At 31.4% G+C, this 13,591-nt stretch overlaps 2 protein-coding genes across 2 annotated transcripts in view; both read left to right on the plus strand.

Annotated features, from left to right (window-relative positions):
• Positions 1–13,591, plus strand: part of LOC130448378 (pyrimidodiazepine synthase-like) — a 445,274-nt gene that overhangs the window by 243,820 nt on the left and 187,863 nt on the right. The gene's annotated exons all lie outside the window — the stretch shown is intronic.
• Positions 1–13,591, plus strand: part of LOC130448376 (trypsin-1-like) — a 32,021-nt gene that overhangs the window by 7,762 nt on the left and 10,668 nt on the right. The window contains exons 2-4 of the mRNA XM_056785736.1: positions 5,141–5,241; positions 6,589–6,695; positions 12,251–12,396. Coding sequence (XP_056641714.1) covers positions 5,141–5,241; positions 6,589–6,695; positions 12,251–12,396 — 354 coding nt within the window. The remainder of the gene's footprint in view (positions 1–5,140; positions 5,242–6,588; positions 6,696–12,250; positions 12,397–13,591) is intronic.

Raw genomic sequence — 13,591 nt, forward strand, 5'->3', positions numbered from 1 at the left:
ATTTTATATTTTAAAAAAAGGAACAATTATTGTTTATTTTAAATTAAATTTTTCTCAGGAAATAGTCTGCCAAAATGCCCTCTCGTGCATGTCAAATTGTCTCATAATTTCCCTAATTAAATTATCGACAATTTGACATGCACTCGGGACATTAATATTGAAAATTTCTGACATTATATTTTTGACAATCGTATGAATGTGTCGTTGTGAATATTTTCCTGAAAATGGAAAAAAATTTAGTATATAACTAACATTTAATATTGTTATACACATACACAAGTAGAAGAGAAGTTAGATAGTGTACTGAAAGTCTGCACGATTATTTACGACCGTCCAATGTTGTATATTTGAATTGAAGAGCGGTCATTCAACTTACGACGAGCGTTTGTGATGGCCAAAAACTACTACAAATGGTGATATAATCGAAAAAGTTTATCAAATGGTACTGGTCGACCGTCAGATTAATGTTAAAGATATAGAAGAGACTATCAATATATCCAAATAACTCTTCGGTGCCACTTTTGGCACAAATCGCATTCTAATGAACATTTTCCAAGCCTTCCACTGTTTAAGTCAAATTTTTTTGCGTCGATTCATAATCGTAGATGAAATTTTACAGTTTTATCGACCGTAATGACGACCGTTTTTTGTTTTTGTTTTTGTTTCTTCAGAAAGGTAAATCAGGGAAGTATTCTGTATCATTATTTGAAAGATAATGAGAGGAATTGCATGAAAACAACCACATTTGAACGAAAAGAAAGTATTATTCCATTAGGACAACGCACCTTCTCAAACTTCAGAGATGGATAGCATTCCCGAAATTCCCGTTAGAATTTGTTGACCATCCACTGTTACCACCATATTGACCTCTAGCTACTTGTTTTATTATTATCGTAAATGGTTATTTTGTTACAAAAAAATAGCACGTATGCTTTAGATAAGTTGAAAAAGATCATCGTTAGACTTAAAGAGTGACTATGATAAAAAATGAGTATGAAAAGCATTTTCTTTTCCTTTATATTTGGACTTCGTTTTTGCATTGTTTTGTTCTTTGTATTTGTTCTAGAGTTATTAAATTCTTGTTCACTTTAATGGAAATTTTGTCATTTTTTTCATCTTCCTAGGATTTTAGTAGACCACGAAAATGAATTCACAACTACATCACATTTGAGAGGGTCTTCTTTGGATAATCCATCACCATGTGTAATTCGAGTATGTCTGAAACTAGATATGTAAATGGATGTTAATGGTAGTAAATTCCTTAGAATTATTCACTAATCTCTTTATTATTAACCGGATAATTTTATCTAACTCTGATATTGATGCATTCCCATTTCCCACGCAGATTCATTCACTTCTCATAGATTTCACTCTCATTTCTTACTCGACCGTGAAAATCTAGCGATTAACCGACTTTTTATTCAAAATACTTTTAGGTGTATTGTTGGTTTTACCTACCGCAGAACGGCAATAGCGTATCGTTAACAAATAAAACGATTTCTTTCTTTTTTTTGTGTGACAAAAATAAATTTAAACCAGTTTGGATGGTGCTGCACCATGTTACAATTTCATATTTAACGCTTTCTTTTTCTTGTATATACAGGGTGTTTCAAACTAAAAACAATTGAGGTTTACTTGAAAAAATTCGCGTATCAAGATAAAGGGAGTTGAAGAAATAAATTTATTATACAACGATATCTTCTTGCAAGCCAATAGCATGTGGAGTGCCCCAAGGTTCAGTACTTGGCTCTATTTTGTTGTTGAAGTAACCAGGGCCGTAGTCAGAACCAAAATTTTAGCAGGGCTACTAGATTTTTTACCAGGGCCCATATTTTTACATTGAAATATACTGATATTTTAATTTTAAGGGACGATTTACGGACGAAACATACACCGCCATTAAATATGTTTTTTGCCTAAGAAATAAAACCAAATTGAGTGTTAAACATGTTCTATTAAATAAGAATAAATTTATAAATTTAAAAAGTTCTTTAGAACCAAACATGAAAAAAATATTTTATTCTTTGACTTACATGTGAACAAATGCTTTGATAAAAAACAAAAATAACAGAACACTTTTAAACCTCATAACATTTAACACTTATTGTTAGAATATCTACATAGAAAGTCATAAAAACAACACAAATACAAATAAAATAAATTTTCAGACAGATAATTAATATGATTAAAACTAAAAGTTGCAATTTTCTTTGTTTACGATTGTTAAATTTTATTAAAACTGACTCCATGTCGAGGGACTCTGTTCTTCGACTTTCAAAAGCCAAGTAAATTAAATCGGCCATACGAGGCTGACTCATAGAATATCTCTGTGGTCTGTTAATTGCAGTTAATGTTGAAAACGAAGATTCATTTTTTGCAGTACTACACCCAAGGGTATATACTGTCGCAAACAGGGCGTATGTATTTTTAAATACTTCCCTAAAAAAATGTATAACACTATAACTTAAGAATTGCTACAAAACAAAATGACACTTACCCAACTTTTCCAGATATTTGATTTTCTCCAGATCAAAAGGCTCAATGCTACTTATTGCAGTAATTAGTTCATCATTGTCAGAGAACCCGACTTGCCGAAATTTTTGACGCGTGCTTATAGTATTTTTTTTACCAGGGCTCAAATTTTTTTGCTCTGCCCTGGCCAGCCCCCCTCTAGCTACGGCCCTGGAAGTAACCCTGATCTCGCGGCACTTCATAGGACCATATCTAGAAACCTAATCACCCTTAAATCATGGTGCGATTCAAATTTTCTCTGTTTCGACGTTTCCAAAACCAAAGTTTTGTCATATAAAAATACATTGTAGACTCTGTGAATCTGTGAAATTCTTAGGACTTGTTGTGGACAATTCCTTGAAATTGGAATTACATTTTGCTGCCTTATCTAAAAAATTAGGTTCCTCCTGTTTTGCGCTGAGATCACTTTCCAAAGAACTGAACTCATCCATCTCTTTAACAGTCTATTATGTCCATATTGAGTCGCATCTTCGATATGCCTTTCCCTTCTGGAATATGTATGATGCGCTTCAGTTGAGCGAATCTTCACACTACAAAAGAGAGCTGTTAGATATTTACTCGGACTAAACAGCAAGGCTCACTGCAGGGACTTCATTAAAAGATTAAAATTCTGACCCTTCCTTATTTATCTTTGAATCCATTTGCCTTATCCGTAAGCATACTTCTCCAATTGATAATGATGTCGCCTAAAATAAAATATTTCTCTAGCACTACGAGGAGACCCAATTTCCAAATTTAGAAAATATATCAAAAAGAGACTTTTATTTGACTGGTTAAGTAAGTTTGTATTTTTAGTAGGTATGCTAAATGGTAAGAATCTACCAATGGTAGGAATCTACCATTTAGCTGCAAGATATAATACCCAGCTCGTTCCTTCCTCTATTGTTCTGAATTTGTCCTGTTCATTTGGGGTTAAAAATGTAAATGTTCGTGGAATTAACAGTTAAGGTGTCAGAGAACTGACTACTTAGATACTATTTTAGGGGGTGTATGGTTTTTTTAGTGCTTGTTGTTTTTGGTATTTGGCTATAACTTTTCGAGTTCTAACTAAACTAAAAAATACCATTTTGATTTTTGAATGTCATTCTATAGAGAACGGAAAGGTGCACCTCTAGGCAATTGATACGAAAATCTTGAAATCGATCTAAGTTTATCAATGAAAAATAAAAAAATACAGCTCTTTTGCTCTCCATAGCTCATGGACAGCTGGTAATCAACCTCCCAGAGACTGATACAGAGGAACTTGCAAGACTAACAGATCATGAGATCTTTAAACATGAAGTTAGAGCTTTAGAGACGATATGAGACAGTTTTCCGTGGCACAATCAGAGAAAATTATTCTCAAATTTCATTTTTATTCTCTTCTCGATATTTTTCGGTTGATAAATAACTTTATCATTACTTTATATACCCGCATTTTACCTTATAATTTTCAATTCAAAATATTCTGTTGTTAACTTAATAAGGGGAATAAAAGGATTGTTTCCACTAAGAATGAATCGTAAGGCTTTGAGTTTTTAATGATTAACCATAATAATTATTAAATAAAAAAAAAACAACTATTCTACAAAAATAATAAAAGTTTTGGAACATAAAATAGCATAACGTCACACCTCGCAAAACGCTTAAAGTGATCAAGTTATTTCGAGTTTTCAGCAATTATTGTTAAATTAATAAAGTCCGTTTTAAGTTTAATTTTGATAGACAGGTATATAGAACCAAGAATCAACTAAGCAAACTGCAGTAATTTGCCCAAAATTGACCCCGTTATGCTTGACAAATTTTTTGCAATGAAGACCTATTTTTGTTCATCGGAAGTCCGCAGTGTTAAAACAAAGTCTTATTTAATTAGCAGTTACCAGTCAGAGAGCCGCATTTACCCACTGTAGAATGAAAATATTTAACCGATTTTGAGGTTAGCGAATATAAAGTTTTAATAACTTTATTTATGTTTGGTATATTATGGTAGATTTGGCAAAATTCATTGTTTTACTATACATTCATAAATAAATACATCAAGTTTTGTTTGATACTTACATTAAAATGATCTTCACAGAAATAATTTGTGGAATTAGTAGATAAAGTAAAAGCATCTTGCCCCCCTAATCATTTCTTCATTGTTTGGAACATATATGAATACTTTGTCTGGCGTTTTCATCGTTGTACTTTCGCAGTGGGGCACTATACACTATTTGTAATACAAGGAATTCATTATTTATTAAAAAACACAATTGACTGTCATAAACAAACACAGCTGTTTCGCGAGGTGTGACGTCATTCAAGACGCCATGACAGTCATGCCCTTTTTCGCGGTAAATTTCAAATTTATTTCTAAAAACTCAAAATACCAACGTATAAAACCTATTTTTCTTAAAATAATATATTTTCGGACTGACATAGATGCTAAGTTATAGTTTTAAGCTAATTTCCAAATTTTGTCAACTAGCCCATTCTTGAATATACGAAACGGAGTGGAATTCAACAACTTTTTGAAAAGTTTCTTCTCAAAAGTAATAATTTGTAACTGCCAAACAAAAAAATATTCATTACAGAACTGTAGCTGCGTCACACTATTGCATTCATTTAATATATTTGATTTTTATTTAAGAATGCGGAAGAAGTGTTAGAAGAGCTAGACAACCACGATCGGAATCTCTGGGCAGAATTATCAATGGGAAGCAAAGCATAAGAGGAGCTTGGCCATGGCAAGTAAGAATTTTTACCTTAAACTAAACGTAGATGAACCTACAACTTATTGTAAATTTTGAATGATGAGTAAAGCAAATATTTCTTCAAATCCTCCATTTTTCATCTATAAACAATAATTCTGATCTTAAGTTTCATATTGTCGATGCGTTTCTTCTCAAACTTATCACTATATCGTTGATTAGGAATAAAAAAGGACGTAACTGCAAAAATTGTGTCATAAGTCCTTAGGAAATATCATGAATACATCCCATATACAGGAGAAGATAAACGTGTGTAAGTATGGATGTAGATGTCGGGGTATCAAATACACTGAGACCCAAAGGATCTATTACGTCCCTCCATTTTACCGCGACACTGAAGAACCCGGTGTTTATTGCTGATCCGTTAATCCCACTTCTTTTAGAAAGACTAGAATATGGGATTGCTATAGCCTTCATATGCAACCCAATCTGCATGCTGCATTATTTGCTAGTTCTTCAGGTGTTTGTTGAGCTGACTGTGTCCCGATTATTCTAGCTACATTCATCTGTTCTTCTCTGGTTATAGTTTCCGAGGAGAATCTTTGCTTGTCCTAGTCAATGTATGTTGTCCCAATTGGTTTCACACCTATTTATCTTCTTTCTTTATGCTTTTTTATTGGTTTGTAGCTGATACCACAGTTTAGGTCTCATGAAAGGGCTTGTCAGTTACCTTGTTTCCTTTTTTAGCCTAATAACTTTTCATACTTTTCTCAATACAATATATTTCCGTAGATTATTACTTAGCTACATTAGTAATTGTATTATTTTAGTAAAGAGCTATCACAAGATTCCTTGCTTTTACTTTTTATAATTAATTACTTTTTGATCTTCCTTCTTCAATAAATTACCAAATTCCTTTAGCACATTAAAGTACAGTTTCTTCAGGTAGATTTATCCATTATCCTATTTACTAATCTACAAGGATAAGTGGGCTTTGGACAAAAATCATATGTTGAAATGAAGAGTTTCAATATCAACATTTATTGTAAACCCGTCTTAACTATGTGCTCGTCGGAGTGTGTTTTTGCTATCAGCTGTAGATTAAGTATAGTATTCTATTCGCGAGTAATAGCCATTACTCATTCAAATTAATTACATTATCCAACACGCTCATAGTGTAAAAATAATGGATTGGTAAATTGATCAATTTTGAAAAATTGGATGCATAAGTTGAAAGGTTCTAATTAGTAACGATTTACTGCGTATAGGTTATGTTTTTTTTTATAAACACACTGTATTTATTACTCGGGGGGTACATACCATCGGCTAGGCTTTGATAACAATATGTTATGATTTGTTGAACTATTTAAATAATTTTTTTATTCAGGTATCGCTTCAGCTCTTACACCCACAATTTGGATTTTTAGGACATTGGTGTGGAGGAGTTATGATATCAACAGAATGGTTATTAACAGCTGCGCATTGCATAAACAAGTAAGTCTTAAATATATTGGGCAGTCTAATTTTATATTACGAACTTTTACTCGCAATTTTACTTTGGTTGCGGGGAATGATGACCTAGCTTCAGCTGGAATAGACCAAGTTTATCCATTTGCTCGTAGAATATTGTATTTCAGTTTAAATTTGAGTTGATTTGAATGAAATATGAAGAAAGTTAGTACGGTCAAATTAGTGCGAGAAATGAGAGTGAAAATATATAAATTTAAGAAAATCTGAGTGAGTGATCTTTATTGTTTAAACATAATGGATTGATAATTTTAGAATTCCTCATTGTTCTGGTATTTGAGAAAAACTTTTTTTTGCGCGATTTTTAGCAAAACGATAGGTTCTACGAGATTCGCTACTTGAGTTTTCCAATATGGCAACAATGATGTTAATGTCAAATCTGATATATTAACTGTCATAAAGTTTGATATTTTTAATGGTGAACGTACTGTCATACGTGTGGTATTTGATTTGTATACATATACTTAAAAAATACATTTTGGCCCAAAAATGGAATTAAATCACATTTTCGTGCGATTGTTTTCGACGACTTTTGACGTGGACTCAACCATCAGCATTTTGCCAATCAACTCGCTTCGACTTTTGGTGATAAAGCACCATCTCGACCCACCGTGTTTCGCTGGTTTTCCAAGGAAGTCCTCCTAAATCTACTGTCAAAATACATAGATCTTGTACGTAAACTGATATTGCAAGATATACCGTGAAATTGAGGCTTACTTGGGCACGAATTCCACTCGCTAACATTCAATATTTCGTGAAAATTTGGAAACCCAAAACTGAACAACAATCGACTGTATTAAATAATTTATGTTATTTACCAAATTCAGTGGATAATCACCGATTTGTCATTTTTATTGTAACATGTAAATTGATGTCCGTTTTATCAAATTCAGAATACATGTATAATGTTCGTTCTCTACTTGAATTTTGGCAAAAGAATTCCGGCAGAAATAATTCCACAACTCATTCGAAAAATTATTTCAAGAATTTGCTCCTGCAGTGTTTGTATATACCGCAAGAACCATTTTTGTTTCAAGTTGTGTAGATAAACGTCGGTCTTTATGAAAAACTTCGCATGAAATTTAAGTTTTTCATAACTTTCAGAAGACGAACGAAAGAAGAATTACAATTTTATGAAGGAAAATCGTTAATTGTAAAAGTTTATAAGGGTGAAGTTACTAGAAGGAATTGTATCTATTTTAGAGAATTATTCTTCAAATCTCAATAAAAATTTTTGAAACGTTATAAACAGAATTTTAAGAACGAATGTCGACTATACAATCCACGAATATGAATTAATTTTAGAAAATCCAAAACAGTCTTTTTTTCCAAATAAATTAAAAAAAGCTATTTTCAATTTAAATCAAATTTGGCAAACTAATTTACATTTAAATAAAATCACATTGAAATCGTAAACGTACTTCGTGAAATTAAGTTTGGAAAATAATTTAAATTGGACTTGGAAAAGCCATATTCATCAATATTAAGTTTAAAAAAGCTTTTTTCGTCCAAACTTTATTTGGAAAAGATATTTTTGTCCACATATATTTAGAAAAATTCTAAAAAGATTCTAAATTCTTCTTTTCGAAAAGTAATATCAAAAAATCCATTTTTTTTTGATAAAATCAAATTTCAAGACTATATTTTTGTAGAATTTAAATTTTGAAAATATTTTTGCTTAACCTGAATTGAGAAAACATCAAATATAGATGAAAATGAAGAAACTTTTGAATTTGGAAAAACATTTTTAGTTCCAATTCAAATTATACAAACATTTCACTTCAGATCGAATTTTGTGTCTAAATTAAATTTGGATTTTTTGTCCAACTAAATTATGAAAAATCTAACAAAATTAAATTCGGAGAGGAACTATTCTTGATCAAATCACATTGTAAAAGCGAGAAGGAATATGAATAATAAATTTTTGATGAAAATTTAATTTGCAAATTAATTTATATCCAAATTGTATTCAGAAAAACTAATTTTTTTTTCAAATTTAATAGAAACTATTTTCATCGATATTTTGTTCGAAAAAGCCGTTCTAGATTTATGAGAACATTTATTTTTATTCGAAAAGAGATATGGGAAATCTTTGCTTTTTTAAATTGAATTCAGAAACTTCCTTGTAACAATTAAGTTTAGAAAGTAGATGTTTGTTTCATTTGACTTGAAAAATAAGTTAAAAAAAAGTTATTTCTGTTCAAATTATATTTGGATAAATTAGATGAAAGTCGAGAAAGCCACTTCAAATATGGAAAAACTATTTTTTCAAAATTATATTCGAAAAATCCAAATTGACAAAAGCTATTTAAAAAAAACGTCAGAGCTGAAAGTATTTTAATAAAAAGTGTCATAATTTTATTAGTGAGATACTATCTTATAAACATTCAATTCTGACTGCGTTGTTGTCAGATTTTTTTGCACAGTAATGAAAATTCTGAACTATCTAAAATCATTGATAAGAATCAGTGAAATGAAAATTGAAACTTCAATTGATTCCGTTCTTTTAGAGCATAAATTCCATAAAACGTATTTGAAGTAAGATTAGTTCTTATGAGCGAAATAGCAATTTATCTCCAACTAAATCATCGCAAACGGCCCTTTCTACTTAAAAAAGGGAATCCCAGCATACGAGTAAGTCATTGTTTTTAAAACCACGTAGAAAAATCTGTACCTCAAAGTTAAAGAAATGTGAGTAAAATTCTCGTTAAATTGACCTTTTCATTGATTCTTGTTTATTTTTTTAATCTAACAAGTAAAACGCAAGTATTCGAAAAATTGTTTTTTCAAATATATCTATCTTGTGAAGTACTACATTCCAAACTACATCATCCATGATAACCCTGACAATAAAGAGTTGTGCATGGTCTTGAACGAGATAATAACACAACATTTAGGTCCACAGCCTTGTAATTTCTTTCCACTTCTTTCGGTCCCTTGCTTTTTCTCTCCAGCTCTGGATGTTTCTCTCTCTAAGGTCTGCTTCCACCGCTTCCCTCCGTTCTGTAGACCTACCTGATTTCCTTTTACCCTCTGGTATCTTCCATGCAACTCATTTCAAGAGCCTGTCTTCGTCCATTCGTTCTAAGTGACCTAGACATTGTAATCTTCTTGTTTTTATAGACGCGATCATTGGAGATCTTCTCTCTCATCCTAACTCTGTCTGCTTTCCTCAAAAAATTCTTGTAAATATTTTTCCCTCCTAGATATCCAATTTCTGTTTAGTTTACAGTTTCACAGGCTCAGGTCAGGATTTGTCTCAACATTGTCTTATAAATTCCAACTTTCCCAGATCTGGATATCTCTTTCGATGTTAATATTTTTCTAAGACTTTCTGCACACCTGTTACGATTTCTATCAGCATTCCATTACCTAGTGAAGTGTAGTCCTAACTTTTCTGTTGCTGTTATTAGTTGTTTCGTGGTTCCTTCAAGATTTTTTCTGTTTCTTACTATCAACGCCACATCATCGACATGAGCTAAGCATTAGTGACTTCTGTTAAGTATCGTGATCTTTCTATTGATATCGGCTTTTCTTATTATGCCTTCCATAGCTAGATTAATCAGGAATGTTTATTGGGAATCCCCTTGTCTTAATCCTTGTTGTGCTTTGAAAGGTTCAATTTTCTTGTTATTAGTTTCAATTATATTAGTTGTATCGTCCTCTAATGTAAGTTTAACAAGTCAAATTAGTTTGTTTAGAATCTATAATTCTCATTATATATGGATTAATTTGTTCACACTATCATAAACTCTTTTGAAATCAACAATAGGGATCTGTGTTGGTATCTCATATTCATAACAACCACTAATCAGTTGTTTTTTCATAAAAATTTGATCGGATATTCTTCTACGTTTTTTAAACCCTCCTTATGAAGTTTAGGTACATTTGGCTCACCGAAGTCAATCACAAATATCTCTTGGCCGGCTACACATATTTAAAACTAGATTTCACATGTAGCGATTGAGTTAATTTTATAATTAACTGTAAGAAAGAGGAAACATTCATGGTACATAGACTTGTTTTCTTATCTTTTCCAAAATCGCCCTAAATTTCACAAGAAAATTGAAACTAATGAAAAACCCTTTTGATATTAACAACTGTGTTGCCTCAACTTCGAAAAGTAAATATGAGAATGCTGTTCTACAAAACCAGTTCTGGAAAACATTTTAAAGTTGATCGTTTGTCTTCAGTTCTCTAGCTCTCGAATGCAAAAATATTTGATGAGTAAAGTTCTGTACCAATGAATTTCAGTTAATAAACAATGCAGTGAGATAACTTAACCTACGCCTATGCTTTCAGTCTTACTTTCATTATCGTTTCTTTTGTAATGTAAACTTGTTTTGTCTAAGGATAGTGCGGTACTTAAATATTATTGAAGATGTCCTTGATCTCGGAACATCTCAAGGAAAAACTTTTATGTACAAAATGACCTAGAAAGTATGTTTATAATATTATTACGAATAATGTTTGTAACTCACTTTCTTCTGGTATGACGATGTATCTTTGTTATTACATTTATACAAACGATATTGTTAGAATTCAAGGATAACTTTGAACAAAACACAAATATAATAGTCAATTATTTATTTTATTCAATAAATACTTTTATTTGGATTCATACACTTCTGTATGTATAATAGATCATGAAAAGCATATTGAGGTAACGGAAATACCATTTTCTTGGCAACATTATAGTTATGAAAATCGTCTTTCGAACAAAATGAATTTTTGCAACGTAATTTTTTACCGAATTGAGTTTTCAAACTCCATTTCTTATCTAACTGAATTATGAAAAAAGGATTCCATTCGAAATCAATATGAGAAAAACTGATTTTTGACCAAACTACAGTCGGAAAAATAATTTTTTTTAACAAAACACTCCATTTTCCATAAGAAGTGAATTTAAAATATCAGTTTTTAGCCAAAATTAAAAGTCAATTTAAAAAGCCAGTCGTTGTGTAAATAAATTGTGAAAAACAATTTTTTGTTGGAATTCAATCTTATTCTATTTTTTGAAAAACTTCTATTCAAATTGAATTGATAAATATCATGATTTTCCACATTGAATATTAAATACGCGTTTCTGTCCAAATTATTATTGTAAAAGCTGGTTTTGTTTAAATAAATTAAGGAAAAAATTTAATTGGGACTAGTTTTTGACCACACTCAATCTTTTAACCATATTTTTTTGAGAAAATTTGACTTGGAAAAACGATTGCTGCTCAAACTAAATTGGAAAATTCTAGAAAAAATAAAATTAAAATGGGAAAAGTCATGTTTTTCTCATTTTTGTCTAAATTTCGATTGTAAAAGCTGTTTGAATTGTGGAAAACTCAAAATTGGATTGGAGACACCATTTTCTGATCAATTTCAATCTTAGAAATGCATTTTATAAGAAAATTAACTTTGGGAAATGGATTAAATTGAATTGGAAAGTACCTCATGTGATCCAAATTATACATGTGAAAACTATTTTATTTTTCATTTTTATTCCAAATTGAATGGTTCAACTCTTTCAGTGATTTATTCAATCTACCATTGGCTGCTCTTTGGACTGCAGTTGTAGGAGAATGGGATCGAGAAGTAGAAGAGTATTCCGAACAAAGAATACCTATCGAAGAAGTTATTCTCCATGAAAGATTTCACAATTTTCAGCATGACATTGGTAAGAATCAAGTTTCTATTCGATTTTCGTTTGGTCTATAAGAAAGTTTTTTATATTCTAAACCAACCCATTGTGAATATTGAATTTTGTAGTAATAAAAACTTTTCTTCTACCATAACATCTCATAGCATTTCGCGAATTCAGGACAGAAACTTAATGTTCTTACCAAAGAACGTCGTCATTCAGCCATGAGCTATGGTATTAATAGTTAACCATATCTAACCAACCCAAAATCACCATGTATTTCATAAGTATCAAATTGAATGTAATGTAATCTCCTTCCAGAACAATACAATCATTCCAATAATTCTCTAACTTCTCGATGCTGTAGTCAGTAGTCACCGGAGGTCAGATCTGGACTGTACGGTGGATCAGAGCGCAATTAAAAGTGTAATTAATTCAATTTAACCATCGTTGCCATCGACTTGTGAATCGGTGCATCATCTTGGTGAAACTGTGGTTTTTCTTCGACATATGAGGCCGTTTTTCCTTGATTTTTACATTCAAGATATCCAACAACTCTATGTCGTATTCGCTATTGATTGTCTTTTCGAAATAGTCGATGAACAATATTCCATGCATATTCCAAGATACTAAAGCTATAACCTTCCCATTTGACTGTTGTGCCTTTGGACGCTTCGGACGTGGTTTGCCGGCTGCAGTCTACTCAGATGATGATCGTTTTGATTCCGGTTCTAATGCTTCAACTTGAATTGGTCCTACTGGTGTAGACCTTGCTTTAATACAAAGACGTAAGGCACTGTTTTGCATAATTTCTATTTTCTTTTGGGTTGCGGTACCATGAAGAGTACATCCAAACTCCAAAATTGATCTAATATATGTTTTATAGAAAGTAATGCAAGTATGAGGGTCGGCTTCCCACCATATACTTTGTACAAATTTAAACCCTTGGTGCTTTTTGTGGCAATATTTTTTATCTATGATCATACCAAGGTAACTAACTGATATTGGCACTGGATATAGAATCTGGTTTCTTATAACTTTGTGTATATGTGGTATGTTATGTCTTCGAAAAACATAATATCGATTTTTCTGGAGTTACGTAAAGTCCAATTTCTGTGAAGAAGAATTTGGTAGGTTTTATGGGAATTATACGCTACAAAATTATCTGCATATTGGATAAGTCTGTAGTTAATTTCTTCGTGAAGACTTGCTGTAAATATATTAAATATAG

This window comes from Diorhabda sublineata, chromosome 8, assembly GCF_026230105.1.
Source record: "Diorhabda sublineata isolate icDioSubl1.1 chromosome 8, icDioSubl1.1, whole genome shotgun sequence".
NCBI classification, from domain to species: domain Eukaryota; kingdom Metazoa; phylum Arthropoda; class Insecta; order Coleoptera; family Chrysomelidae; genus Diorhabda; species Diorhabda sublineata.